The 27899-nt window shown below is 38.6% G+C and overlaps 1 protein-coding gene across 1 annotated transcript in view; it reads right to left on the bottom strand.

The window, feature by feature from the left end:
- Positions 1-27899, bottom strand: part of LOC126252763 (UDP-glucosyltransferase 2-like) — a 71120-nt gene that overhangs the window by 24403 nt on the left and 18818 nt on the right. The window contains exons 2-3 of the mRNA XM_049953686.1: positions 27392-27580; positions 24281-24459 (exon numbers count right to left, since the gene is read on the bottom strand). Of these exons, the coding sequence (XP_049809643.1) occupies positions 24281-24459; positions 27392-27580 (368 nt within the window). The remainder of the gene's footprint in view (positions 1-24280; positions 24460-27391; positions 27581-27899) is intronic.

Genomic DNA, 27899 nt, shown 5'->3' with positions numbered 1-27899 from the left:
ATGGTGAAATGATCATATTTAAACACATTCGCCACAGCTCCACTCACTATCTCCAGGTGACTGTCTACAAATGACGAAGTGGCAGCATGTAAACTCAGGTAGCAACCGTGAACTACAAATAAAAAATGACAGTCGGTAAATAAACTCATAGCAACCGGAATACCTATATGAAAACGAAAGCGCTACGAACATATGCGCCAAATTAATAGATTCCTTGGAAGAACGTAAAATGTCCAGGTGTTCAGCTAAAAGAGATGGTAACATGTTGAATGATAAGCTGCGGCTTGGAAGTAAGAGCGAGGTTGTTAAGCCGCTCTTCAAGGCCGCGTAGCTTGTATGTACCGGCCACTGCCGTCTTCAGTAAGTGGGTCGTTTTCCTCAAAACACTTTCTCTGCAAAATGTGGAAATTTGGAAATATGTGTTAAGTTCCTATGGGACCTAACTGCTAAGGTCATCGGTCCCTAGGCTTACACACTACTTAATCTAACTTAAACTAACTTCGCTAACGACAACACACACACCCATGCCCGAATGAGGATTCGAACCTCCGACGGGAGTAGCCGCGTAAACCGTGGCAAGGCGCCTGAGAGCACACAGCTGCCCTGGGCGGCTACTTTCTCTGTACAGCGATTTAATACCGTTTCCCATATGTAGACCAATTTTTATATATACGTTGATGTATACTTAGCCTTTAGATATATTTTCTTGTTCTGTTTTTGAGCCTAATCTGAATTCGGAATTTTTCGGCCATTCTATTTAATGTACTGTTTGTAAGTTTTTTAAATGTTGAGCGGAAGTTTTTTCGATTTTAGTAATAATGTTTTAATAATATTCTATTTCAGATTCTCCTCCCTCACCATTTAACAGTATTTATTACTTTTAACAAAGCTTTCCACTACATGCAAGGCGAAAATTCGGGACAGAGTTTCTCTGTTATGAGAATGTTTTCAAATTGCATTTGACATGCTCTTATATACCTTTTTAACTTTTATATCAATTTAGATTAACGGTGGCCTTACACAAGGCACGATTTTCTTTTTCTATTTTAATTTACATAAGCTGCTCAATACAGTCAACGGGCATTTCTTAGGAGCGTAATTTTAGCGCCCGCTGCAAGCAGCTTCCCTTAGCACTGAAAGTTAAACATTTGGGCACGTTAGTCTATGTTCCATGTGCCATATCCAAATACCATCGTTGTGTAGTATAAGTCAATTTTCACTTCGACAAGAGCCTTATGTCAATGGACTACAACACTTGGCATTTCATCTTCACACCTGAAATGCTATGTTGCTACTGTCTTAAGCAATAGTTTGTGCTTAAGATAAAGGTCTCATGTGACAAGAGTCATTCGGATTTATTCAGTGTATTTTATCAGCCTGTAATGCAACAGGTGAGTACACTTATCTGACACTTTTTTGGTTACAGTTATTACTTCTTTGTTTTGTTTAAATATTTTTTTACCCACTGATGTAATTTTTACGGTCCATTACATCTTCCAAAGAAGATAATTTTACAACTATCGAAACCTAGATCAAGTGTTCCGGTAAACCTTTATTTGCAACTGGCTGACTGATATTTTCAGCCTCTCCATGTCTACTGTCGTACATTTGCTGAATTACAGGCCGTTATAAGATTTCAAATGATTTTGTTCGATTGATAGCGACGTGTTGAGTTCTAGCTGCCAGGATACCTGGTACGATATTGAGTACGTTCGTGTTTTGTTCCTGCTGTAGTATGGCTGTTAGAACTGCCTGGGCGATATGACGCCACAAACAGGACCGAGATACGAGTGTCATATGTAGTAAATGACTACTGCGCTGTAATCTACGTTCCATATTACCATTCCTATCACCGAACTAACATTATTATTCATTCATGTTATTGAATGCTCAACCTTACTCGCGATTTTTACTAAATCCAGCACGAGACAACGGTATCGACGAACTTCAGGATATCCACAGTACTAACCAACGTGGCTGAATCGTCAACCAGATCACAGCCCAACGCTGCCCCACTACTGCCCTTTCCGCAAAGCCAATTCTGCTAACTCGGTAAGACTAGTGTTGTGTACATTGTTCCGCGTACTCAGCGCGTACACAACTTTCCCACTAGAGCGCGCCCCGCTAAGCACAACAGCGCAGGCGCAGCGCTCGTCCGTCTCCGCACTACGAGAAGGCTCTGTCTTAGAGACGGACCAAATTCTGCTTCCGCCGATCCGCGTATTAATATGTAACGCAGCCAATGCGATTGCAGCTAACGTAGAACCTTTTCTCCTCGCGGATCACACTCGCGCAGGGATACCTGAATGCTCGAGGTATTATAACGAGTGTACAGACCTCCGATTAGTCAGTCTGCATTAGTCTGTACCAGTCTGCATTTGTCTTTACCAGTCTATGGTTACGTTTCGGTCTGCGCCTAATAAGATTGCCATATTCCTGTACATGGCCATGAAGATGAATGAATAGACACATTGTCAAGTATCAGAGATATGTGAGAATAAGATTAACGTACCAAGACCAAGGGAACTTCAGATTGTCAATTGTGAACAGCAACCAGAATCAAGTTATGTAATGTCTATATTTTTTATTATTTTAATAAATGTGTGTGAAAATTAATCAACTTCTGTTTAAAGTTGGTCACCGTCAATCTGCTACTCTAAGCGTGCAAGTGGCATTTCTATCATCTGACCTAACGGCAGAAGATAAACACGCCACGATAAGACCACAAGACATATTACTGACACTCGCCTACTTCGTTAGAGCGACAAGTCAAATAATCTGATGGTGTGTGTACCGAAGGTCTTACAGTACGCACACCACAACTAGTTGCACTTGTCTTTCATTGCCTCCTGCCTGTATGCTTTCCCATCTCAGTTAATTCAGATGTCATATATCTGCATCAGAAGACGTATGACCAGTACAGCACTAATTGTTTAAACAAATTATCTTTCACAAATGATATAAATGGTGTTGCACACACATTATCAAGATAAAAAACCGCAACTAACTGGCAGATTCTGCGTTAACTGATACATGAGATTGACTGTCTACCGTGTTATTCACAAATGCGAAAATTTATAGTATAAAAGATACATATTACACCCAGAAGCCGTTATCACCACTGAATTTTGCTTATTCATGTACCTTAAGCAGGTGTACTTGTTACTTATGTAGCGTACCGGTAATATATGTTTACAGTGCCACTTCATAATTTTATTCGTCTTATTCCACATACCTCATGTGTTGACAATGGGAGCCACTGTCCACCTCTAGCATCCAGTGTCTGTCGTATTTTCAAATGGTGTTATTAGATAACTGAACGATCGCAGACGCTCTCAGTAGAGGGGCGGTCTGACTGCACCCTGCAAGCAAGCAAACATTTTCTCCAGCAGCACCACGTGCTCGGTGGAGCAGCGGGTCCTGGCAGAATGCGACTATGATTTGCCAAACTCACCATTTCGTCACGCAGCGAGTCCGCCAGGCTGCAAATATCACTATCTCGAAATCTAAGGCCTCGATATAGGTGTCCCCAGTATGGAAGGGTCCACTTCATAGGCCCCAAAATCTTTTTGTCTCATGGACCTCGTGCCAATTTCTTCCTTTTTTCACTATTCCCGGGTGTTTTATATATCGAATTTTTACAAATTCATCAATTTTAAATGTGTTCGCAACAACTGATACACTAGTACTTGCTTCGGTAGATTTAACTATAGAACTGACGAGTGAAAAGTTATAGAGGGAATGTTATGCTTTATGCCTTTACTACTTTAAACGAGATAAAATGTAAAACTAGTAAATCAGAGGAGTGAGCAGGATGAGTAAGTAGCACATTTTCATTATTTGGCTTCAGTTCAGTTTTGTTTAGCATTAAATCTGTTTAGTCAGCCGTTTACAACATTTTAGAAGATTGAGAATCACCCTGGAAACTCTTTATACGACTTATGGAGATGAGAAAACTATCAAAAACTTTCTCATGACAGTCCATAATACAGGATAAGTACCTAACAGGTGTGTCTCTCCAGAGCCAGAATTGCTCATGTCTCTTAAGTTCTTCGTTAGCGTTAAATCCGATCACTGTTTCTTGTAACATGAAATCCATTTCTTCAATATCACGGTAAGGACGGATAATCGACAGTGGTATTTCTGTAGTTAAATTATCGTAATATCTAGTTTCAGAGTCTGCGCGAAGGATATTTAAATGTTGACCATAAGTTGAAACATCGATGTCCTGGCAATTTGTCTATGACAGACTAGGAAACCAGGAAAATTGTTTGCTTCATTAATCCACTTCAAGCTAGATAAGCTAAAATGATGGATTTTGTTTTTATTAAATTTAGACTGTCACCTGCAAGTTAGCCTCATTAAATTTAGTAAGCAAATCTGGCAAACAAACGACATCTGCTTTCCACCTGATCGAATTTTCTTTTAAAATTTGATATTTAGCAACCAAAAGCTCTAAAGCTGTCTCAAAAAGCGAGACAAATCTTGTCAGACTTGAGATTTTTGGCAGTTGGCGTACTTCAGTGTAAATCAGTGATCGATCAAAGTTCTCATGTTCTTCGCACATCCGCGGGAATAACCTAGACTTCAGTGCATCGCGTCAAAATTTTTTACTGCGGTTATAATAAATTTAAGACTGGTCTAATCTACCACCAAGACTTCAAACAACTAAACGTGTCGATGGATGACGAATGTACTGCAAACTTCCGAGGTAGATGATTTACAAATCAACGAAAGTGCCCATACTGGCAGGTGCTCCATCTGCAGCGACTGATGTTATATTTGATAAAGGAAATGCTTCTATCTCGAAATAATCGTTCAAAACATTAAATACTGATTCACCATTACTATCTGTTGTCACAGTTCTCGGTAAGTTCAATTTTAAGGGATTTCATGCTCCATAACAAAACGAATGTTCACCAGTAATAACGCTTAATTTCTAGGTAAAGTTGATTGATCCAGATATGTTAAGAAATGAGACATTTGCAGCTAATTACTCAAGATGCATTCAATTTCATAGCTCAATTCATGGATACGTCTTTTCACTGAGCTGTTGCTCAAAACGAATTCTTTCAGTATATCATAATCAGGTTCGTCTCGACTAGTACATTCCAGAGTGAAGTTAGAAAAATTATAAAATCGCTGAATATTAAAACTTCCTGGCAGATTAAAACTGGGTGCCGAACAAAGGCTTCAACTCGGAACCTTTTGCCTTTCGCGGGCAAGTGCCAGGAAGTTTCATGTACAGTGCACACTCCGCTGCAGAGTAAAAATCCCATTCTGGAAACATCCCCCAGGCTAAGCCATGTCTCCGCAATATCTTTTCTTTCAAGAGTGCTACTTCTGCAAGGTTCGCAGGAGAGCTTCTGCAAACTTTGGAAGGTAGGAGACGAGGTACTGGCAGAAGTAAAGTTGTGAGGACGGGTCGTGAGTCGTGCTTGGGTAGCTCAGATGGTAGAGCACTTGCCCGCGAAAGGCAAAAGGTCCCGAGTTTGAGTGTCGGTCCGGCACACAGTTTTAATCTGGCAGGAAGTTTCATTTCATCAGCGCACACTCCGCTGCAGAGTGAAAATCTCATTCTCGCTGAATTGTTGCAAACAAGGTGGACGGGGGGAGGGCGTGGGCAGGCGATAGTGAAGAGTTGTTCCCTCTGCTCTCTTATCTGAGCAAATGAACACTCACACCCACAGCAGCAACCTTCAGCACTGTGAGAGGAATTCGGAATTTTCATCGCAAACTGCCTAAATGGGATGAATTCTCGTGGACCCACGTTTACATCTGATACACCCAAAAAAGTTTTATTTTTCGCTGACGTAAACCCCTAGGGTTCATTATAGGCTACTTTGGGAATCACTTGTATAGATCGCACATTGCATACAATCACATCCCAAACCATTTCAACTGCTAATTGGCAACTATGCCTCTACACAGTACTTGCTTTTGTATTATGTTCGACACTGTAGCAGCTAAAGTGTATGCGCTTATCGTTCTAGGACAAGTTGAAGAGATACTATTCAAAAAACACTGTATTTTGATTCTCAGTATTTCAGTGACAGCATTGACTTATACGTTGATGAATTAGCTACACAAATAGGTAGTACATATATACATTGACAGGCAAAGACTGCAACACAGAAATATAATTAAGACAGAGTAATGAAATTTCAGGAATAAATCGGATGTCTGCATAACATGTGTAAGTGATTAACACTGCAACATTGCAGTTTAATATAAGTCAATGTAATAAGTCAATATGCATTGACATTTTATGGCCTTCATTGGACTTATAGATTTTTTACGAATAATATTAGCAGTAACAACAATAATAATATTAGCAGTATCAACAATAATAGTATTCACAATAACAATAATAATGAATCCACAGATAAAGACCAATGACATGTTTAAATGATTCATCTTGTGTGTAAAAATGTGAATTTTGGACCATTATATCAATTGTATTTAACAAATGAAACATATGGAGATATAGTTGTTTAGCTATATAAAAAGAGAAATCCAGTACAGAATTTGATTGGACATATATATCAAAGAAAGATAGGTAGGCTGAACATTTAGTGCGAGAATCTGAAGACAAATTACATTTAAGTAATATAACGTGCTATCAAGAGTTATCTGAAAATTTTGAGGTGAATTTAAATATTAATTAGACAGGAATAACGTATGAAGGTATCAAAATTTATCCAAAGATTTTATGACAGAATTTCAGTGATTACCTGCAGATTTCATAGTGGAATTTCTAGATAAAATACGTTGGGATAGTATATCATATCTACAAAAAATATGTGAAGGTTTCAAAAGAGAATTTCAGTATATAGTAAATTGACAGTATACTGGGTGAGTCACCTAACATTACCGCTGGATATATTTCGTAAACCACATCAAATACTGACCAATCGATTCCACAGACCGAACGTGAGGAGAGGGGATAGTGTAATTGGTTAATACAAACCATAAAAAAATGCACGGAAGTATGTTTTTTAACACAAACCTACGTTTCTTTAAATGGACCACGTTAGTTTTGTTAGCACATCTGAACATATAAACAAATACGTAATCAGTGCCGTTTGATGCATTGTAAAATGTTAATTACATCCGGAGATATTGTAACCTAAAGTTGACGCTTGAAACCTCCGACGTTCAGTTGCGTGTTGTAACAAACACGGGCCACGGTCGGCGAGCAGCAGCTGCAGGGACAAGTTTACGATGACGACCGTATTTACGAGTGTGGCCGTAGTGCACTGTTATGGTTTGGTCTAGCTGTCACAGTGTCCGCATGTAGCGCTTACTGCTATTGTTATTCTGCATTCGTCTCCGCACGCAGACTAACTGTAGTACACCGTGTTACCAGACGTCTGTGATAGTGTAGTGTTGTAGGAACTGTGATCATGGTGTATTCGAACTCTGAAAAGGCGAGTGTCGACGAAATGCAGCTGAAGCCTGCAGGGTGTATGCCGATCGGTTCCCGGACAGAGAGCATCCAACGTGCCGCACATTGCAAAACATCTACTGCCAACTGTATGCAACAGGTATGGTCGTAGCACGCAAACGGGTCCGTAACAGGCCCGTCACAGGAGAAGCGGGTGCAGTTGGTGTGTTAGCTGCTGTTGCCATGAACCCACACATGAGTACACGGGACATTGCGAGAGCCGGTGGACTGAGTCAAAGTAGTGTCATGCGCATACTGCATCGTCACCGCTTTCACCCGTTTCATGTGTCGCTATATCAGCAATTACATGGTGATGACTTTAATCATCGAGTACAATTCTGTCAATGGGCATTAACAGAGAATGCGTTGCAGTTCTACCTGTTTACCGATGAAGCGGGTTTCACATTCCACGGGGCAGTGAATCTACGGAACATGCATTACTGGTCCGTGGACAATCTTCGCTGGCTCAGACAGGTAGAACGACAGCGACCGTGGACTGTAAATGTATGGTGCGGAATCATTGGCGACCACCTCATTGGTCCTCACTTCATTGCAGGGGCCCAAACAGCTGCAACATACATCGCGTTTCTACTGAATGATCTGCCGACGTTGCTCAAAAATGTCCCTCTGGAAACGCGTCGACGTATGTGGTATCAGCATGATGGTGCACCTGCACATTCCGCAATTAACACTAGGCTGACCCTTGACAGGATGTTCGATGGGCGTTTCATAGGACGTGGAGGACGCATAAATTGGCCAGCCCGTTCTCCTTATCTTACACCTCTGGACTTCTTTCTGTGGGGTACGTTAAAGGAGAATGTGTACCGTGATGTGCCTACAACCCCAGAGGATATGAAACAACGTATTGTGGCAGCCTGCGGCGACATTACACCAGATGTACTGCGGCGTGTACGACATTCATTATGCCAGAGATTGCAATTGTGTGCAGCAAATGATGGCCACCACATTGAACATCTATTGGCCTGACATGTCGGGACACACTCTACTCCACTCCGTAATTGAAAACGAAAACCACGTGTGTACGTGTACCTCACCCCTCATGGTAATGTACATGTGCGTCAGTGAAAAAGACCAATAAAAAGGTGTCAGCATGTGGACGTAATGTGCTGTTCCAGTCTCTTCTGTAACTAAGGTCCATCACCGTTCCCTTTGAATCCCTACGTAATTCGGTGCTCTCCGATACCCACGATCGAACAGCGGAGAAGTGGTACTCAAGCGTCAACTTTAGGTTACAATATCTCCGGATGTAATTAACATTTTACAATGCAACAAACGGAACTGATTACGTATTTGTTTATATGTTCAGATGTGCTAACAAAACTAACGGGGTTCTATTTAAAAAACGTAGGTTTGTGTTAAAAAACATACTTCAGTGCATTTTTGTATGGTTTGTATTAAACAATTACACTAGCCCCTCTCCTCACGTTCGGTCTGTGGAATCGGTTCGTCAGTATTTGATGTGGTTTACGAAATATATCTAGCGGTAACGTTAGGTGACTCACCCTGTATATCAAGTGAACAAGCATTATCAGAAGATTTTATGAGAAAATGTCAAGACAAAATAAATTGGTATCATTCATCAGATAGGCAAACACTTTCTGCAAATTTTTTAAGAGAAATTTCAAAATTGAATAAATTGCGGGAACATACCACTGTTTCAGAATTTATCTGGAGTTTTATGATAGAATTTCAAGATGAAATAATTTGGGGCACTATATCAAGCGATCATGTTTTTTTCTGAAGATTTTAGATAGAATGTAAAGATTTGTCAAAACTGTGTGTAATCATACGCTTCATAAAGAATGTGTTGATAAATAGTAGATCATTCTTCTAGTCCAGTTCATGGACGTGTTGTTAAAATGTTTACAGGATGGTATATATTTATGTCACCTAAATTTGAACGAGTGATTATATCATAATTCAATTCTTCTTGTGTGTATCCATCCAATACGTTCAAATAACTGTGCAGACGTACAGATCTTAAAATTTACTTCATATTTTTGTACAACTTTACTGAGTTGGGATTCCAATTGAATCTTAATATTTCTTCATTGTTTCAATGCACTGTAGCGAAAAACAAACTGGTATAGGCATGTATTTTCAAATACAGTGATGCATAAACAGGCAGAATATGGCGCCGCAGTCGGCAACGCCTGTATAAGACAAGTGTGTGGCACTGTTGTTAGATCTGTTACTGCTGCTACAATGACAGATTATCCAGATTTAAGTGAGTTTGAATGTGATGTTTTAGGTGGTACTCGAGTGATGGAATGCAGCATCTCTGAGGTAGCGATGAAGTGGGGATTTTTCCATATGACCATTTCACAAGTATACTGTGAGAATTAGGAACCCATAAAATATGAAATCTATGATACCTCTGCAGCTGGAGAAAGATCCTGCAAGAATGGTACCATTGATGGCTGAAGAGAATTGTTCAAGGTGAAGTGCCACCCTTCTGAAAATTGCTGCAGATTTCAATGCTGGGCCATTAACATGGGTCAGTGTGTGAACCATTCAAATATGGACTTTCAGAAGCGAAGTCCCACTCATGTATCATTTCTTTGGTTCTTCAGTGATTCTATATTTAGTTGTATATATAATTACATGGCAAAATGCTTTATGGCTTGCCTGGGCCTGTCAACACCTACATTATTCCCATACCAGTATCAGCTATTCCATTTAAATTTTCTGTACATTCACCCTTTACTTTGTTCACATTTTTCAAGCGAGGTATTTGACATTGATACATATTTTTTACTTCTTTTCTTATTTTTTACTTTCTGTATTTTCGAATTAAATGTTAAACTTCTTACGTTAACCATTTTTTGAATTGTTTGGCTTCTTCCTTTTGTGACTCTGAAACTAAAAAACAGAGACCTCCTTCATTGATGAAAATAAACGATTTCTCATTTTGTTTTAATTCCTCCAAGTCAGAGGAGTTTAATTTTTCTCATGTAATGATATCTTCATTATCAGAATGTTTGAACTACTCATTTGTATTCCAAATGTTTAGTTACAGGTTTATTTTGAACTACAGATTATTCTTTTGTAAATAACCATAAACACTTGCATATAATTGTATGTAACTTGCTGTTGATGATTTCTATGATCGACCCCTACTAATAAAAATAATGTTTATTGGAAATATACATTTACCAAATTTATATTATTTTAAGTCTTTGTAAATGAAGATGCTTCTACTGTTGTCGTTTGCAAAAATGGTAGCTGCAGCACAGATGAAAAGAGTAAACAACAAAATATGTGAAGGATTTTGGTTATTTAGATAATCAGGATAATACAAAACTTACTCAAGTGAGTTAAAAAGTATTCAGAGAATCATTAATGTTATTTCAGCCAACACACAGTTTTGAGATTACTGCTGAATTTAGGGAATATGCAACAAATTTTATGAACATACATAGACATCGTATAAAGGAGCCATTTGATAACTATCATGGCAGTAGGTGTAAATGGAATAATAAAAATTTTAAATGCGATTTTAAAGGTGCAAATAAAAAACTGTTATAATTAACAGATGTAGCATTTTGTCTGTAGCAAAAATATATTGTTATTCAGTTCGTTTGTGACAGTAATACTCCTGATATTGTAATTACTAGTAAAAGAAGAACACATACATATTAAATTTCTGGTCATCAAAGCTTATGGGATCTAGAAGGAAAAGGTAATGTATTACATCATTATTTTCCCCAAATATGAATAATGATCCAATAGTAATACATATGGATAAATATGAGATTGTAAATTGATTATAATAAACCAAAATATGAAACAAATTTATTTTAGGTTTTGGTTCATGAGACTGGTTATTAATAGCTTTGGAACACAGATATTAATAGAGCAATAATGTATCCATATGATAATGGTTCACACGTAGAATTATTTCATAGTGATATTGATGCTATTCAAAGGTTATATGGAATAGTATCATTGTAACCAACACAAAAAACACTACCATAAAGAATTCGAGGTGTTTCATACAAACCATGTGAATCATTACCTCAAGTTAAGAAGTCTGACTACTTGTTATTTTTTAATGGAATTTTATACAGTTTTAAACAGGAGTGGGTGTGAAAATCCATGAAATCGCAAATTGGTTAACATTTTCACTACAAAATTTACAAGAAAATAAATGGAATATATCAAAGACACATAGGTGAAGTTGTATTATTTCCTGACAGACAATACATCAATCCCAGGATTTGGCACTCCACTGTCTTAAACAGAATTAAGTCTAGATATTAAATTAAATGGTATAATAGGCGCATATTCAGGTAAAACATATATTTTAATGATTTTTTCTAAGCAGAGATGTATGTATCTAATTTTAAAAGTAAAATGCGAAGCAACTTAGGGAAATCATGTAATTCTTGACATGGGTTAGAATCATGGTCCTCCTGGATGCAATTTCAGCATGCTAATCACTGTGCTACCCCATTCAGTAACAAACCCAATAAACATTTCTTCTGTGTAAATGGAGCAGGTTCACTCTAAACTATGTAAATATTGCAACAATGAGAAGACAAGTGATAATCTTGCTTATTAGAAATACACAAAGGATTGCTATAGAACAATGTGTAGCATGTGTACAAATGAATATCATGTAATTGTATACAATATTGTAGGAATTTCTTGTGTTTGTGGAACAGATGTTTCTATATATTATTATAGAGATCATTTACAACGTACCCCAAGTGCAGGCCATGCAAAATTTTATTTCCAATGAAAAATGATGAACAACAAATTGAGACTAATAAGACACCAAAAAACTATTGATTGTCAAGAAATTAAAGGTTAAGATTCTATTTATTCAAACCCATCTGCTAGAGATAAATATAAGAACACATGTAAGAAATATTTCATAGATTAGAGCGAAAATGGAAAGGACACGACTCAATTCTGGAAAATCTATTAAAGTTTCATTTTATTAAACACAAGAGTAATGTGGAGCAATTCATATGCCCAACTTTGTGGTTATTGTAGAATAATTAAACTAATTACAACAGATTAAGTATACATGAGTTAATTAATTTAATCGTATTAACCTATTCCTACAAGTAATCTCAATAATATCAGAGTAGTTGAACACAAAGCTTTAGCTAAGAATTTTTTTACTATAGGCTACTATAAATTTTGAAATCAGAATTAATTAACTTAATTGTAGCGCTGGAGTATTCTTTTTGTCAAAAATGTATACCAGAGGACCAGATCAAGGCGAAAACACGTCCCTAATGTAAATTATTTTTACAGATTTGATGATGAAAGTTTAGAGAAATTCGACCACAAAGACAAGAAAAAATTGTGAGACCAGATAAAATTAATCCATCACTAGTACACTATTTGAGCAAGGAAAAAAGTACAAACTGTCATAAAAGTATTTATTTGAGATTGAAAAAACAATCCATATTTAATGAAAAACTTAAAGCTTGGTCTGTTGAGTATAAAATTTTCTTGAATGATGCTAATACCAGTTAAGTGCATAGTGATAGGCAGATATCAGATTACGTAATGAAAGCACTTAAACCTATGGCGAAAGTACCTAAAAATAGATCTAACATCAGAAATGGATATAAATTGAACTAACAACTGCAAATCCAAAACTGTTTTATCCACTTTCCACAGGACATAAAAATTAAATAATACTAAAAAACCAGTTCCAGTTCTAAGTAATAAAATCAGATGTATATTAACTTCTAATAAGCCTAGTGATATAGCAAATACTATCTTTATTATGCAGATGTTAGTACTCTCAACATGCAGCAAAGGTAACAAATAATAAATTAATGATAACCTGTGTTGCCCTAGAGCAATAAGAATGGCATTAATACATCACATGAATGTTATTTTAAGGAGAGAATTAAATACAGGTGAAGTTAAGAAAATTGGAGAAGGATATAAATACAGATTACAGAAAGAGCTAACCAAGATATTACGTAATCAGTTAGGTGAATACAACAAAGAAGGATTAACTGCAGACATTATTAAAAATCTTGAGCAACTGTTGGGCATTCAAATAAATGTTGCATGCACTGAAAATTTCAATTCAGTCATCTATTGTGGACCTGATAACGCAATAAAAATGTATACATGAAATACCACAGCCACTGTGATATAATTGACAGAATGTAAGCATTCTTGGTATCATCATATTTCTGTGATAAATGCAATACAGCACATAACAATAAGAATGAACATAAATGTATAGTAAAAACAATGTATATTATGCAATGATTCAAACACATACCATGGAAAATAAGATATATTGCAAAATCTGTAATATGTACTGTTACAATGAAGAAACCTTAAACAATAATCGAGAAGTTTGTGACATAGACTAAAATGATTTGTTTGAGATGTAAGAAATATGAATGTGTATTTGAAATATGTAGATACTGTAATTTAGAAGTAGAAATTAAATGTCATATATGTTACATGCAATACAAATTACACAAATAGGTGGCATTTTTGAAAGAAAGTTTCATGCAGAATACATTTCTGCAGGAAAATAGTTGCAGTGTAATAAAGAAGGATTCCTAGTTCTTTTATCTATACTGAAAAATATGATGAAGGTCAACAAGAAACAGGAATACATAGTCCAAATCTCATTAAGGGTAAACACTTTTAATGATGATACTGTTCACAAATATTTATAGCTCATTATATTAGAGATTATGATTCAAAATTCGTTCTGTAGTGTTGTGTTACAAATGCAATAAAATTATATACTATGTACACTGCAAGTCAGTTACTGTTATTGGAGATTAAACCAATAGGTCTAAAAATTGTCAGAAATTTTTTATAAAGCCATCTTCGTAATTTCCCAGAAACATATGATGTGAAAGAATTAAAGAAAGGTCATTTCCCACATTTGTTCAATACACAGAAAGATGAAAATTACATAGGGCCAAAACCTGATACCGAATATTATTATGCTGATGCTATGAAACCGAAATATAGAGAAATATTTCTCAAATGTCATTGTCAAAAGTTAAAGAAAATTATGTATACCATGTTAAAAGGGAGATTAATGAATGTTCTATTTTTGATAGAGATATATTGAGAAGAGGTTGTGCAGAACCAAGCAATCAATTCGTACTAATATCTAATATAGATCCCTTTTGTTATTTAACAACTGCTGGGGTTTGTATGGCTATATACAGATCTAAACATTTACCTAATGTAACAAGTGCTATGATAGATAAAGAACAAAAGGAAAATCACAGTAAAGAATCTGTAGCTGTGTAAGTATTTTAAGCAATAAGGAAAATCACAGTAAAGAATCTGTAGCTGTGTAAGTATTTTAAGCAATCATAAAATTCAACATGATCTTAATTGGGGTGTAACAAATATAGTTGGAGCCAGGGGAGATGGCTTCGACAAAGGGACCAATATTCTTTATAAATACCATGACATTGTTGTAAAAATGTTTTGAAAATGAGGCAGTTAATAATCAATAATCGGTGGATTACCTATACCAGAAGAATTAGCAAGAAGTACATAACTATGAAATTCAGGATATAATTTAGTAGAGATTTGGGAATGTAATTGGATTATCTCAGGAGTGTAAAAAACGTCCAAAATTGAAACAGTTACCTAAAGCTATCGAACCACTGAATCCAAGAGATGACTTCTATCGTGATTAATCTAATACAATAAAATTAAGAGCTGAAGACATGGTGTTAACACAAAAGTAAAACAAGTCGATGTATTTAGTCTCTGTCCAACTGTATGCTATTATTATTATAATTATTATCATCATATAGGTCATCCAACAGAAATACATAAACAAAGATATTATTCTAAGAAGTGCTGTGGGATTACATAATGTAAAGTAGTGGCACCTAGAGGATTGGATCGTTTTATTTTACCTGTACAATTAAAGATTAATGAAAACGAAAACTGTTATTTACTTTATGTGTTTAAATGGGCTGAACAAAGAATAAATAAAAAGAATCACAAAAATGATGGAAGTAGTTTCAATGGAACTTGGACACCTGATGAAATGAATAAAGCTATAGAAAAAGGAAATAAAATTTTAGGTATCTATGAAGTATTGGATTTTAGAAATAAAAGCCACATGTCGTTTGAAAATTATGTGAAAGACTGTATGAAAATGAAATTAGAAAGCAATAAACATAATTTTGAAACCATTCAGATGTTCATACAGTATATGAAAGAAAAAGTGGGTATTGACTTAGATCTTCATAGAATTACAGTAAACACAGGGAAATGCACTGCTGCTAAAATAAATCTGAATTCATTATGGGGAACATTTGAACAATGTCAAAATATGAGTAAAACTAAGTCTGTTATAGATTTACAAAGTTTTTATGAGATGATATTTGATGATCGATTTGATAATATACATATAAATTTCCCTATTGTGAATATGGTTCAGATGAAGAATAACTTCAAGAATTATTACATGGAAAATAACGTGACTACAAATACTTTTTTAGCAGCATTCACAAAATCAAATACATGGCTTTCGTTGTATGATATGAAAGATAAACTAGGAAAAAATGATATGTATTTTTATATAGACCATGTAGAATGTGTTGATGATGGTGAAAATACTGTGGAAACACGATGTATGGTAAGTGAACTGACTGATGAATTAAGAAAAAACTGGGTTACAAATTGGGCTTCATCTGAAACTAAAAGTTATTATTTTGAGAAAAATGATAAAAAATATTGACATAAAAACATGGGATTTGCTTCAAACTACAAGAATATTCTACAGCTGAATGGTGAATCTATGATAAGATTAATTGAGGATGAAAAGAAAGAAAAGATATAATAAGAGTGCCACCAAATATATAGAACAAAAATTATAAATGAATTTTTTTTCTATATAAATGGAGGCTATAGTGAAGAAGCTCACAAACGCTAGCAATATCAATTTGATTTTTTGGAGCTTGAGAAGAAAGTTAAGATTACACATCAAAATTCGTAAAAAACATTTGTCTTCAAAGTGTGCTTTTCTACCTTTGGTTTAATTTTGAATATCAATTTTTAAAATTAATTGTAGTACACTCAGAACTGATATATATACACTACTGGCCTTTAAAATTGCTACACCAAGAAGAAAGGCGGATGATAAACGGGTGTTCATTAGGCAAATATATTACACTAGAACTGACACGTGATTACATTTTCACGCAATTTGGGTGCATAGATTCTGAGAAATCAGTACCCAGAACAACCATCTCTTGCCGTGATAACGACCTTGATACCCTGGGCATTGAGTGAAACATAGCTTGGATGGTGTGTACAGGTATAGCTGCACATGCAGCTTCAACACGATACCACAGTTCATCAAGAGTAGTGACTGGCGTATTGTGACGAGTCTGTTGCTCGGCCACCATTGACCAGACTTTTTCAATTGGTGAGAGATCTGGAGAATGTGCTGGCCAAGGCAGCGGTCGAACATTTTCTGTATCCAGAAAGGCCCGTACAGGACCTGCAACATGCGGTCGTGCATTATCCTGCTGAAATGTAGGGTTTTGCAGGGATCGAATTAAGGGTACAGTCACGGATCGTAACACATCTGAAATGTAACGTCCAATGTTCAAAGTGCCGTCAATGCGAACAAGAGGTGACCGAGACGCGTAACCAATGGCACCCCATATCATCACGTCAGGTGATACACCAGTATGGCGATGACGAATACACGCTTCCAATGTGCGTTCACCGCGATGTCGCCAAACACGGATGCGATCATCATGATGCTGTAAACAGAACCTGGATTCATGAGAAAAAATAACGTTTTGCCATTGATGCACCCAGGTTCGTCGTTGAGTACACCATCGCAGGTGCTTCTGGTTGTGATTCAGCTTCAAGGGTATCCGCAGCCATGGTCTCAGAGCTGATAGTCCGTGCTGCTGCAAACGTCGCCGAACTGTTCGTGCAGATAGTTGTTGTCTTGCAAACGTCGCGATCTGTTGACTCAGGGATCGAGACGGGGCTGCACGATCCGTTACAGCCATGCGGATAAGATGCCTGTCTTCTCGACTGCTAATGATACGAGGCAGTTGGGATCGAGCACGGCGTTCCGTATTACCCTCCTGAGCCCACCGATTCCATATTCTGCTAACAGTCATTGGATCTCAACCAACGCGAGCAGCAATGTCGGGAAACGATAAACCCAATCGCGACAGGCTACAATCCGACCTTTATCAAAGTCGGAAATGTGATGGTACGCATTTCTCTTCCTTACACGAGGTATCATAACAACGTTTCACCAGGCAACGTCGGTCAACTGCTGTTTGTGTATGAGAAATCGGTTGGAAACATTCCTCATGTCAGTACGTTGTAGGTGTCGCTATCGGCGCCAACCTAGTGTGAACGCTCTGAAAAGGTAATCATTTGCATGTCACAGCATCTTCTTCCTTTCGGTTAAATTTCGCGTCTCTACCACGTTATCTTCGTGGTGTAGCAATTTTAATGGCCAGTAGTATATACAGGGTGGTCCATTGATAGTGACTGGGCCAAATATCTCACGAAATAAGCATCATACGAAAAAACGACAAAGAACGAAACACGTCTAGCTTGAAGGGGGAAACCAAATGGCACTATGGTTGGCCCGCTAGATAGCACTCACATAGGTCAAACGGATATCAACTGCGTTTTTTAAAATATGAACCCCAATTTTTATTACATATTCTTGTAGTAAGTAAAGAAATATGAATGTTTTAGTTGGACCACTTTTTTCGCTTTGTGGTAGATGCCGCTGTAATAGTCACTAACGTACAAGTACGTGGTATCACGTAACATTCAGCCAGTGCGGACGGTATTTGCTTCGTGATACATTATCCGTGTTAAAATGGACCGTTTACCAATCGCGGAAAAGGTCTAGATCGTGTTGAAGTATGGCTATTGTGATTAAAATGCCAAACGGCCGTGTGCTATGTAAGCTGCTCGGTATCCTGGACGACATTATCCAAGTGCCCGGACCGTTCACCAGATAGTTACATTATTTAAGGAAACAGGAAGTGTTCAGCCACATGTGAAACCACGACCTGCAACAAATAATGATGCCCAGTTAGGTATTTTAGCTGCTGTCGCGGCTAATCCGCACATCAGTATCAGACAAATTGCGCAAGAACCGGGAATCTCAAAAACGTCAGTGTTTAGAATGCTACATCAACATTGATTGCACCCGTACCATATTTCTGTGACCAGGAATTGCATGGCGACGACTTTGAACGTCGTGCACAGATCTGCCAATGGGCACAAGAGAAATTACTGGACGATGACAGACTTTTTGCACGCGTTCTATTTAGCGACGAAGCGTCATTCACCAACAGCGGTAACGTAAACCGGTATAATATGCACTCTTGGGCAACGGAAAATCCACGATGGCTGCGACAAGTGGAACATCAGCGACCTTCGCGGATTTATGTATGGTGAGGCACTATGGGAGAAAGGATAATTCGCCCCAATTTTATCGACGGCAATCTAAATGGAGCAATGAATTCTGATTTCCTCCGTAATGTTCTACCGATGTTACTACCAGATGTTTCACTGCATGACAGAATGGCGATGTACTTCCAACATGATGAATGTCCGGCACATAGCTCGCGTGCGGTTGAAGCGGTATTGAATAGCATATTTCATGACAGGTGGATTAGTCGTCGAAGCACTATACCATGGCCCGCAAGTTCCCCGGATCTGACGTCTCCGGATTTCTTTCTGTGGGGAAAGTTGAAGGATATTTGGTATCGTGATCCACCGACAACGCCTGACAAAATGCGTCAGCGCATTGTCAATGCATGTGCGAACATTACGGTAGGCGAACTACTCGCTGTTGAGAGGAATGTCGTTACACCTATTGCCAAATGCAATGATTGCATTGACGTTGACGGACATCATTTTGAGCATTTATTGCATTAATGTGGTATTTACAGGTAACCACGCTGTAACAACACGCGTTTTCGGAAATGATAAGTTCACAAAGATACATGTATCACATTGGAACAACCGAAATAAAATGTTCAAACGTACCTACGTTCTGTATTTTATAATTTAAAAAACCTACCTGTTACCAACTGTTCGTCTAAAATTGTCAGCCATATGTTTGTGACTATTACAGCGCCATCTATCACAAAGTGAAAAAAGTGGTCCAACTAAAACATTCATATTTGTTTACGTACTACACGAATATGTAATAAAAAATGGGGGTTCCTGTTTAAAAAAACGCAGTTGATATCCGTTTGACCTATGGCAGCGCCATCTAGCGGGCCAACCATAGCGCCATCTGGTTTCCCCCTTCAAGCTAGACAAGTTTCGTTCTTTGAAGTTTTTTCGTTTGACGCTTATTTCGTGAGATATTTGGCCCAGTCACGATCAGTGTACCACCCTTTATACAGGGTGTTACAAAAAGGTACGGCCAAACTTTCAGGAAACATTCCTCACACACAAAGAAAGAAAATATGTTACGTGGACATGTGTCCGGAAACGCTTACTTTCCATGTTAGAGCTCATTTTATTACTTCTCTTCAAATCGCATTAATCATGGAATGGAAACACACAGCAACAGAACGTACCAGCGTGACCTTAAACACTTTGTTACAGGAAACGTTCAAAATGTCCTCCGTTAGCGAGGATACATGCATCCACCCTCAGTCGCATGGAATCCCTGATGCGCTGATGCAGCCGTCCACATTACGAGCACGAAGAGTCTCTACATTTGGTACCGAGGTTGCGTAGACAAGAGCTTTCAAATGCCCCCGTAAATGAAAGTCGAGAGGGTTAAGGTCAGGAGAGCGTGGAGGTCATGGAATTTGTCCGCCTCTACCAATCCATCGGTCACCGAATCTGTTGTTGGGAAGCGTACGAACACTTCGACTGAAATGTGCAGGAGCTCCATCGTGCATGAACCACATGTTGTGTCGTACTTGTAAAGGCACATGTTCTAGCAGCACAGATAGAGTATCCCGTATGGAATCACGATAACGTGCTCCATTGAGCGTAGGTGGAAGAACATGGGGCCCAATTAAGACATCACCAACAATGCCTGCCCAAACGTTCACAGAAAATCTGTGTTGATGACGTGATTGCACAATTGCGTGCGGATTCTCGTCAGCCCACACATGTTGATTATGAAACCTTACAATTTGATCACGTTGGAACGAAGCCTCATCCGTAAAGAGAACATTTGCACTGAAATGAGGATTGACACATTGTTGGATGAACCATTCGCAGAAGTGTACCCGTGGAGGCCAATCAGCTGCTGATAGTGTCTGCACACGCTGTACATGGTACGGAAACAACTGGTTCTCCCGTAGCACTCTCCCTACAGTGACGTGGTCAACGTTACCTTGTACAGCAGCAACTTCTCTGACGCTGACATCAGGGTTATCGTCAACTGCACGAAGAATTGCCTCGTCCATTGCAGATGTCCTGGTCGTTCTAGGTCTTCCACAGTCGAGAGTCATAGGCTGGAATGTTCCGTGCTCCCTAAGACGCCGATCAATTGCTTCGAACGTCTTCCTGTCGGGACACCTTCGTTCTGGAAATCTGTCTCGATACAAACCTACCGCGCCACGGCTATTGCCCCGTGCTAATCCATACATGAAATGGGCATCTGCCAACTCCGCAGGCCGGCCGGAGTGGCCGTGCGGTTCTAATCGCTACAGTCTGGAACCGCGTGACCGCTACGGTTCGAATCCTGCCTCGGGCATGGATGTGTGTGATGTCCTTAGGTTAGTTAGGTTTAAGTAGTTCTAAGTTCTAGGGGACTGATGACCTCAGATGTTGAGTCCCATAGTGCTCATGGCCATTTGAACCATTTGAACCAACTCCGCATTTGTAAACATTGCACTGACTGCAAAACCACGTTCGTGATGAACACTAACCTGTTGATGCTACGTACTGATGTGCTTGATGCCAGTACTGTAGAGCAATGAGTCGCATGTCAACACAAGCACAGAAGTCAACATTACCTTCCTTCAATTGGGCCAACTGGTGGTGAATCGAGGAAGTACAGTACATACTGACGAAACTAAAATGAGCTCTAACATGGAAATTAAGCGCTTCCGGACACATGTCCACATAACATCTTTTCTTTATTTGTGTGTGAGGAATGTTTCCTGAAAGTTTGGCCGTACCTTTTTGTAACACCCTGTATAGTAGTAAGTGGGTACATAGGGTGCAGCTTGTTTTTGATAAATTAAGGTAAATACTAACCAAAATATTTATATTAACTAAAATATTTATATTAAATTGTATATTTTGATATAAATGTTTTATTTAATACAAGTATTTTAATTAATTCATCAATAAGAAGCGTGTGCATAAAAAATTGCTAACTGCTTTCAACGAACCCACTTACTACTGGAGATTGATCTGGTAGTGGAGCTGGCCAAGGTAACATGTCGACACATTGTAGTGTGTTGGGTTACAACAGCGGCATGTGGGTGAGCTTTATCCTGTTGCAAACAACCCTTAAAGGCTGTTCATGAGTGGCTGCACAACAGGTCGAATCACCGGACTGGTGTTCAGATTTCTAGTCAAGGTAGTTGCGATAACCATGAGAGTGTTCCTGCCATCATATGAAATTGCGCCCCAGACCATAACTCTAAGTGTAGGTCCAATGTGTCTAACATGCAGACAAATTGGCGGCAGGCCTTCAACTGGCGTTCTTCTAACCAACACAAGATCATCACAGGCACTGGGACAGAACCAACTTTCATCAGAAAATGTAACAGGTTTCCACCCTGCCTTCCAGTGAGCTCTCCCTTAACACCACTGAAGTCGCAAATGAAAGTGTTCTCGGGATAGAGGAATGCGTGTTTAAGGGAGTCTGGCTGTGAGCTGTCCTTGAAGTAACCGATTTGTAACAGTTCTTTATGTTACTGTGGTGTAAACGGATGCTCAGACTGCTGCTAGAGATGCAGTATCTTTTGCCAAAGTCATACACCAGTCGCAATGGTCTTCCCTCTCGGTAGTGCCACGTATCTGTGCAGAGCCCGGTCCTCTTGTGAACATAAATTCTCTTGAACCAATGTGAAGTGGTTAAATTCCTGCCGAGTTTTTCTGAAATATCGCAAAAGGAACATCAAGTTTCTCGTACTCCTATTACATGACGTCATTCAAACTCAGTAAGGTGTTTATAATGGCGTCTTTGTCGTCTTAAAGACATTCTTGACTAACATCAACTCATCAGGTCCGCTCTCAAAGGTAAATAACTCTCACAACCGTTATTTCATTGAAGAAAACCTGATTTCGAATCCTCGAGTGGCGCCACTACCGTCAGTCTTATGCAACTGGCGCGAAATATGCATCTACATCTTCATGGTTACTCTGCAGTTCACACTTAATTGCCTGGCAGAGGCTTCATCGATCCATTTTCATACTACTTCTCTACCAGTCCACTCTCGAATGGCTCGTGGGAAAAAGGAACACCTAAATCTTTCCGTTCGAGCTCTCATTTCTCTTATTTTATTATGATGATCAATTCCTCCTACGTAGGTGGGTGTCAACAAAATATTTTCGCATTTGGAAGAGAAAATTGGTGATTGATATTTCGTAAATAGATCTCGCCGCAAAGAAAACCGCCCCAACACGCGTATCATATCAGTGACACTCTCACCCCTATTGTGCGATAGCATGAAGCGAGCTGCCCTTCTTTGCACTTTTTCGATGTCCTCCGTCAATCCTACATGGTAAGGATCCCATACCGCGCAGCAGTATTCCAGCAGAGGACGGACAAGTGTAGAAACAAGCCTACCAACCAACTTTCGGTTATGTCACGCAGCTCCTTCTTGCTGTTGCCTTTTCTTTTTTCTTTTCCTGTGAGTGTAGATGTTGTTATCTAAGAGAATCTACCAAATCTAATTACCACTGAGCAAAATCCGGTGAGCTCATTCACCTCCACTTATGTTTAATACTTGATCAAGTATCTCCGCACATAATTTTGCTACATTTACAACATTTAGTTCTGGAATAACGATTTCCACTTGGTTCTGATTCAAGAAAAGAGAAATTTGTTTCCACTTGTTCTGAAGTAACTTGGACATCAATTGCTCAGTGATGGAATGAACTTATCTAGCATGCAGCCAAAGCTATAGTTCAGCCTAAAATTTCAGGTTACACATTCAGCAAGTGAGTTCGGTACGTCAACCTTATTCACTTCAATAACAGCTGATTAAGTTTTGTTTCGTTCGCAGGTGCATAATCTTCCATTGTTCCAGACCCAAAATGTTGCGAGCGATCTTCGAGTAAGCGGTGGGTCTGGGGATACTGTCATGAAATTCTTGTATCAGACGAATCTTTCAACCAAATTCGAACGAAATGATTGAAAACAGGTGATAATGATGTGCATATATTTACACTTCAGTGGTTCCCATCAGCTAATATCTTAGGCCCACCTGAGTGATGACTGGGATCCAATTCCAATAACTTCACCAATGATAAACCTGGAATTTAGATAACACTGTGAAATATCTTTGACATAATATTCTTACTTGCAGGCCTAAATTGTCGTGCATAGTTTAGACTCATAAAAACCCTTTCACAGATTTCTTCTGAGTTGAAATACTCTATTATGTCAACGCACTTACGTGTTGCGGGGTCCTTTGTTCGATGTGATGAAGAGTGCAGTCAGTGGAGCGTCACAAGACCATGCGTGGTAAAGAGACAATTTGTGTAAACCTAAAGCGCTTTAGTTTGTACTATAAGCAACAGAAGATGTGGTCCAGACCTGTGTTATCCATATTCATTACGAGGTGAATAAGTTTCTTGTAAACATCTTCTGAGTATAGGATGGGAGACGTTATGAATAGTACTTACTGAAGTTCTTTCAGGCCTGGAATTTTTAGTTGGGCATCACACGCCTTCTTAACATGCTCTTCAATAATGACCATCAGTTCTGATTTGGATAAGAGAGAATTTTTTAAGAAATCGATATCTTCTTTCCACATGTCGTACATGAACGACATGTCTATCTGAGTCATGTTTGGAGCTGGGTCCTAAAACAGGTAACAGAATATATTGCCAATTTCTCCTCTCTAAAAATTGAAACATGTAATGTAAAAGAAAGTTTCAATTTAATGTTTTAAAGCATTTTCTAGGGTTATTGGATTGTTTTACTTGTAAATTCAACAATGACTTTACTGGGTGTCTGTTGACATTATTAATTATGCATATTTTTATAGTTTTCAATGAGTGGTAACTATCATTTCCATTAGACATTTCTGCGCCATCAGCTTCGTGGATAAGAAAAATAATGAAGATATGAATTCATCAGGAACAGCATATTCACAAAATGTTTCTTTCAGGCTACCGCAGGGCATCGAGTTCCCCATGAATCTGCTTCATTCCACTTCGTGGTACACCGGTTTCTGTCAGTCTCTATATGCACAGTTAATTTTGAACTTGAACTGCATAGCTCTAAAACTCGAACGTGATGTTACCAGCCCAACCTAACAACAGTGTACTACCGAACAAGCAAACAAAACAAGCGAAGACACTAGTAAACTCTGTAATAGTGTCCTAAACGCCAGACAAGAAACGTACTGTATATACTAGCACTTGTTGCCAAAACTAGTAACTGATCCAGGGGCATTGTAAACCACAACAGTACGTAATAGTTCAGGGCAAAATCTACTGAGTCGTTAGGCTATGTCATATTTATCTCGGACATCTTCACTGATCGACGTTTTTGTCTCTCTGCTGGCAACTTCTTTAGGATTACACTGGTTTCCCTACCGCTGAGACGGCGCAAGCTGATTATTGACAGCTGCAGTGGGTTGGGTGAGGAAGTTTCGTGATCCTACCTCAACCAATAACGTTTCTTTAAACATCTCTATGGCAAACGACTCTGTGTTGTCGCAGTTATATAGACGGATACTGTTTTTACCAACAGGCGTTAGCTCTTCGTAGTTAAAAGCTGGCAACAGTGCTACGAGCTGTCTGGGACATTCTTAAGGCGTCTCGACTATAGATGGCTAAACGCAGCTCATCCAGGGACACTAGCTGTATCCTGAAGTAGATCCCATCCTAGGAATGGAAACGTCAAGCAATGAAGAAGTTTGATGAGTACTACGACGAAGCCGGACGACTCAGAAGACCGTATCGTCAATGACGACGGGCCACGACAGCCTGCAGACTTATAGTCCCAGTATATACAGAATCAATTCGATATTTAGTAACCTGTGAAAAGAGTCTGGAGTGTTTAAGATAATTTACAAGGAATATACTTCGTTCTAACAGAGAAACAATGCTGACATGTCCATAAAAGAAGGAGTTGCAAATCACAGACAACGTATTACGTAATTACCTGACTGTTTGGAAAACAATCACTAACATTCTAAACGTAGCGAAACACTACAACCTGTTCAGAGAAGATACGCATTTTCAGATATTGACATATTCTAAACAAAAAATGTGTATGGCAACCCGAATGTGTTACTGAACGATCAGACGTACTATATCTCCTCACCCCGTATACTGTCAAAATGGTTGGGGGGACCTGATTGACGTCTCCATACCACCCATAAAATGAGTTCAACCATACATGCGAGAATATGCGTAGAGCCTTGAGTCCCTGCTATGAAAAATGGCTCTGAGCACTATGGGACTCAACATCTGAGGTCATCAGTTCCCTAGAAATTAGAACTACTTAAACCTAACTAACCTAAGGGCATCACACACATCCATGCCCGAGGCAGGATTCGAACTTGCGACCGTAGCGGTCGCGCGGTTCCAGACTGAAGCGCCTAGAACCGCTCGGCCACACTGGAGGCCTGCTATGAAAAAAATAAAGCAAAAAGAAACCCGAGAACTAGGTCGTGTGAGAAATTGTCTTACACTGTAATGACCTTCGTGTTTACAAGTCTTGGGTACTGAACAGAATTTTGAATGAAATGTAACTAATGGCATAAATCAGTCGTAAGAGACGTTCACCACTCTTTGGAATATTCGCCTCCGCAATAAGTGGGAAAAAACACAGTCAATGAAACTCTTTTCACTTACAGATCTCCCTTCAAATTCTGTTCTGTACCCAGTATTTCTAAAAGAAAAGTTGTTAAAACTGGAACAGATGAATAATTAAGACTGTCTTAAGCTTTTTGAGGATGAAATTACAATTGAAAAATTTATTGCACGTCATAGAGACGATAAAAATTATGGGAAGTGAAGAGAGTCTAATAATACACGTAATAACCAAACGTCAAGATAGACGCGTTTTCTAAAAAACAGTGCTTTCCTCTGTAACTTTCATTTATAAATTTACAGAATTTTAAATATATTGTACTGTGTAGTACGTTTTAAAAATATTAAAATACAAGTACTAACACACTTGTGAAGTACTACACAGCAGCTGCCATAAAATGATATTATAGAGCTAAATGAAATAGGCTACACGTTGACTGTAAAAACTGTTGACAGTTGTAGATATAATGAGTGTATCTACAGCGTGAAAATCAGAATTTACTGTAAAGCAATCAGCAGAAACTGTGAAGCAGTTACTGGACGCAGGCTATTGCTTAGATTTTTAAACTTTTCATTCTAACATGAAAAAAATAGTGATGATGAAAAGAATTGCTGCAGAATACAGTAACGGTAAAAATTAATAAAAATCAGTTTCAGTGCCAAAAATGTTGAGCGATCATAGCAGCTTCTCTTGTCATTACAGCCAAAGAGTGTAAACATTCCGCCGTGGTGAACGTTAAGTTGAAGCTGTCGGTATCAAAGTATCTGAAAAGACTCAGCTAGACGTCCTATCTGAGTTTCCTGATGATACACGGTATCACATTGAGTTCTGTATCCAAAGCATTTGACTTCGACTCTGCTGTGGGTGTTCCTCACATTGTGGTTTGCAATTGTGGCGTCATAAGCATTGTGGGAAGGCTGTAAGATGGAAGCAACACAATTTTAAACAGTAACACTGTGCATTATTACCTTGATAGGATCGGTGGTGATGATGGTGACTTGATGCCCTCTTTCTGCGAGAGCTCGCATGATTATAAGAAATGGCAGCTGGTGACTGATGGACGGCGTCGGGTTGATACCCAGAATTCTTGCGCATGCACACGAATGAACTAGAAGCAGTAGAAGCAGCAGGCTGACCGTGGCTTCCCGCACGTAGCACTAGATTCAAGAAAAAGTGGAAAAAGAAAATCCGTTCAGTTATACTTCACATATTAAGTAGCCCAACGTCCAACCTAAATTATAAAATGACACTGCTGTAGCTTTATTGATATCGGGACTGTCCGCAAAATAACATTCGCATTTATATTGACGTCAGATGCTACAAAGCACGCTAGGTGAAACGATTGCTGAAATATTCCTGTCTGTTACCTATCACGAGACAGTCACAGGTAGTGATACGAAAATAGAGCTCCATAAAATTCGTATATTGACCCGTGTTGCTGAGCAAATGTATTCAGTGTCAAGGAAGAGGTTGCGT

This window comes from Schistocerca nitens, chromosome 4 (genome assembly GCF_023898315.1).
Source record: "Schistocerca nitens isolate TAMUIC-IGC-003100 chromosome 4, iqSchNite1.1, whole genome shotgun sequence".
NCBI lineage: Eukaryota > Metazoa > Arthropoda > Insecta > Orthoptera > Acrididae > Schistocerca > Schistocerca nitens.
Note: the sequence above shows the minus strand (reverse complement) of the source record. Positions and strands in the feature narration are given on the sequence as shown.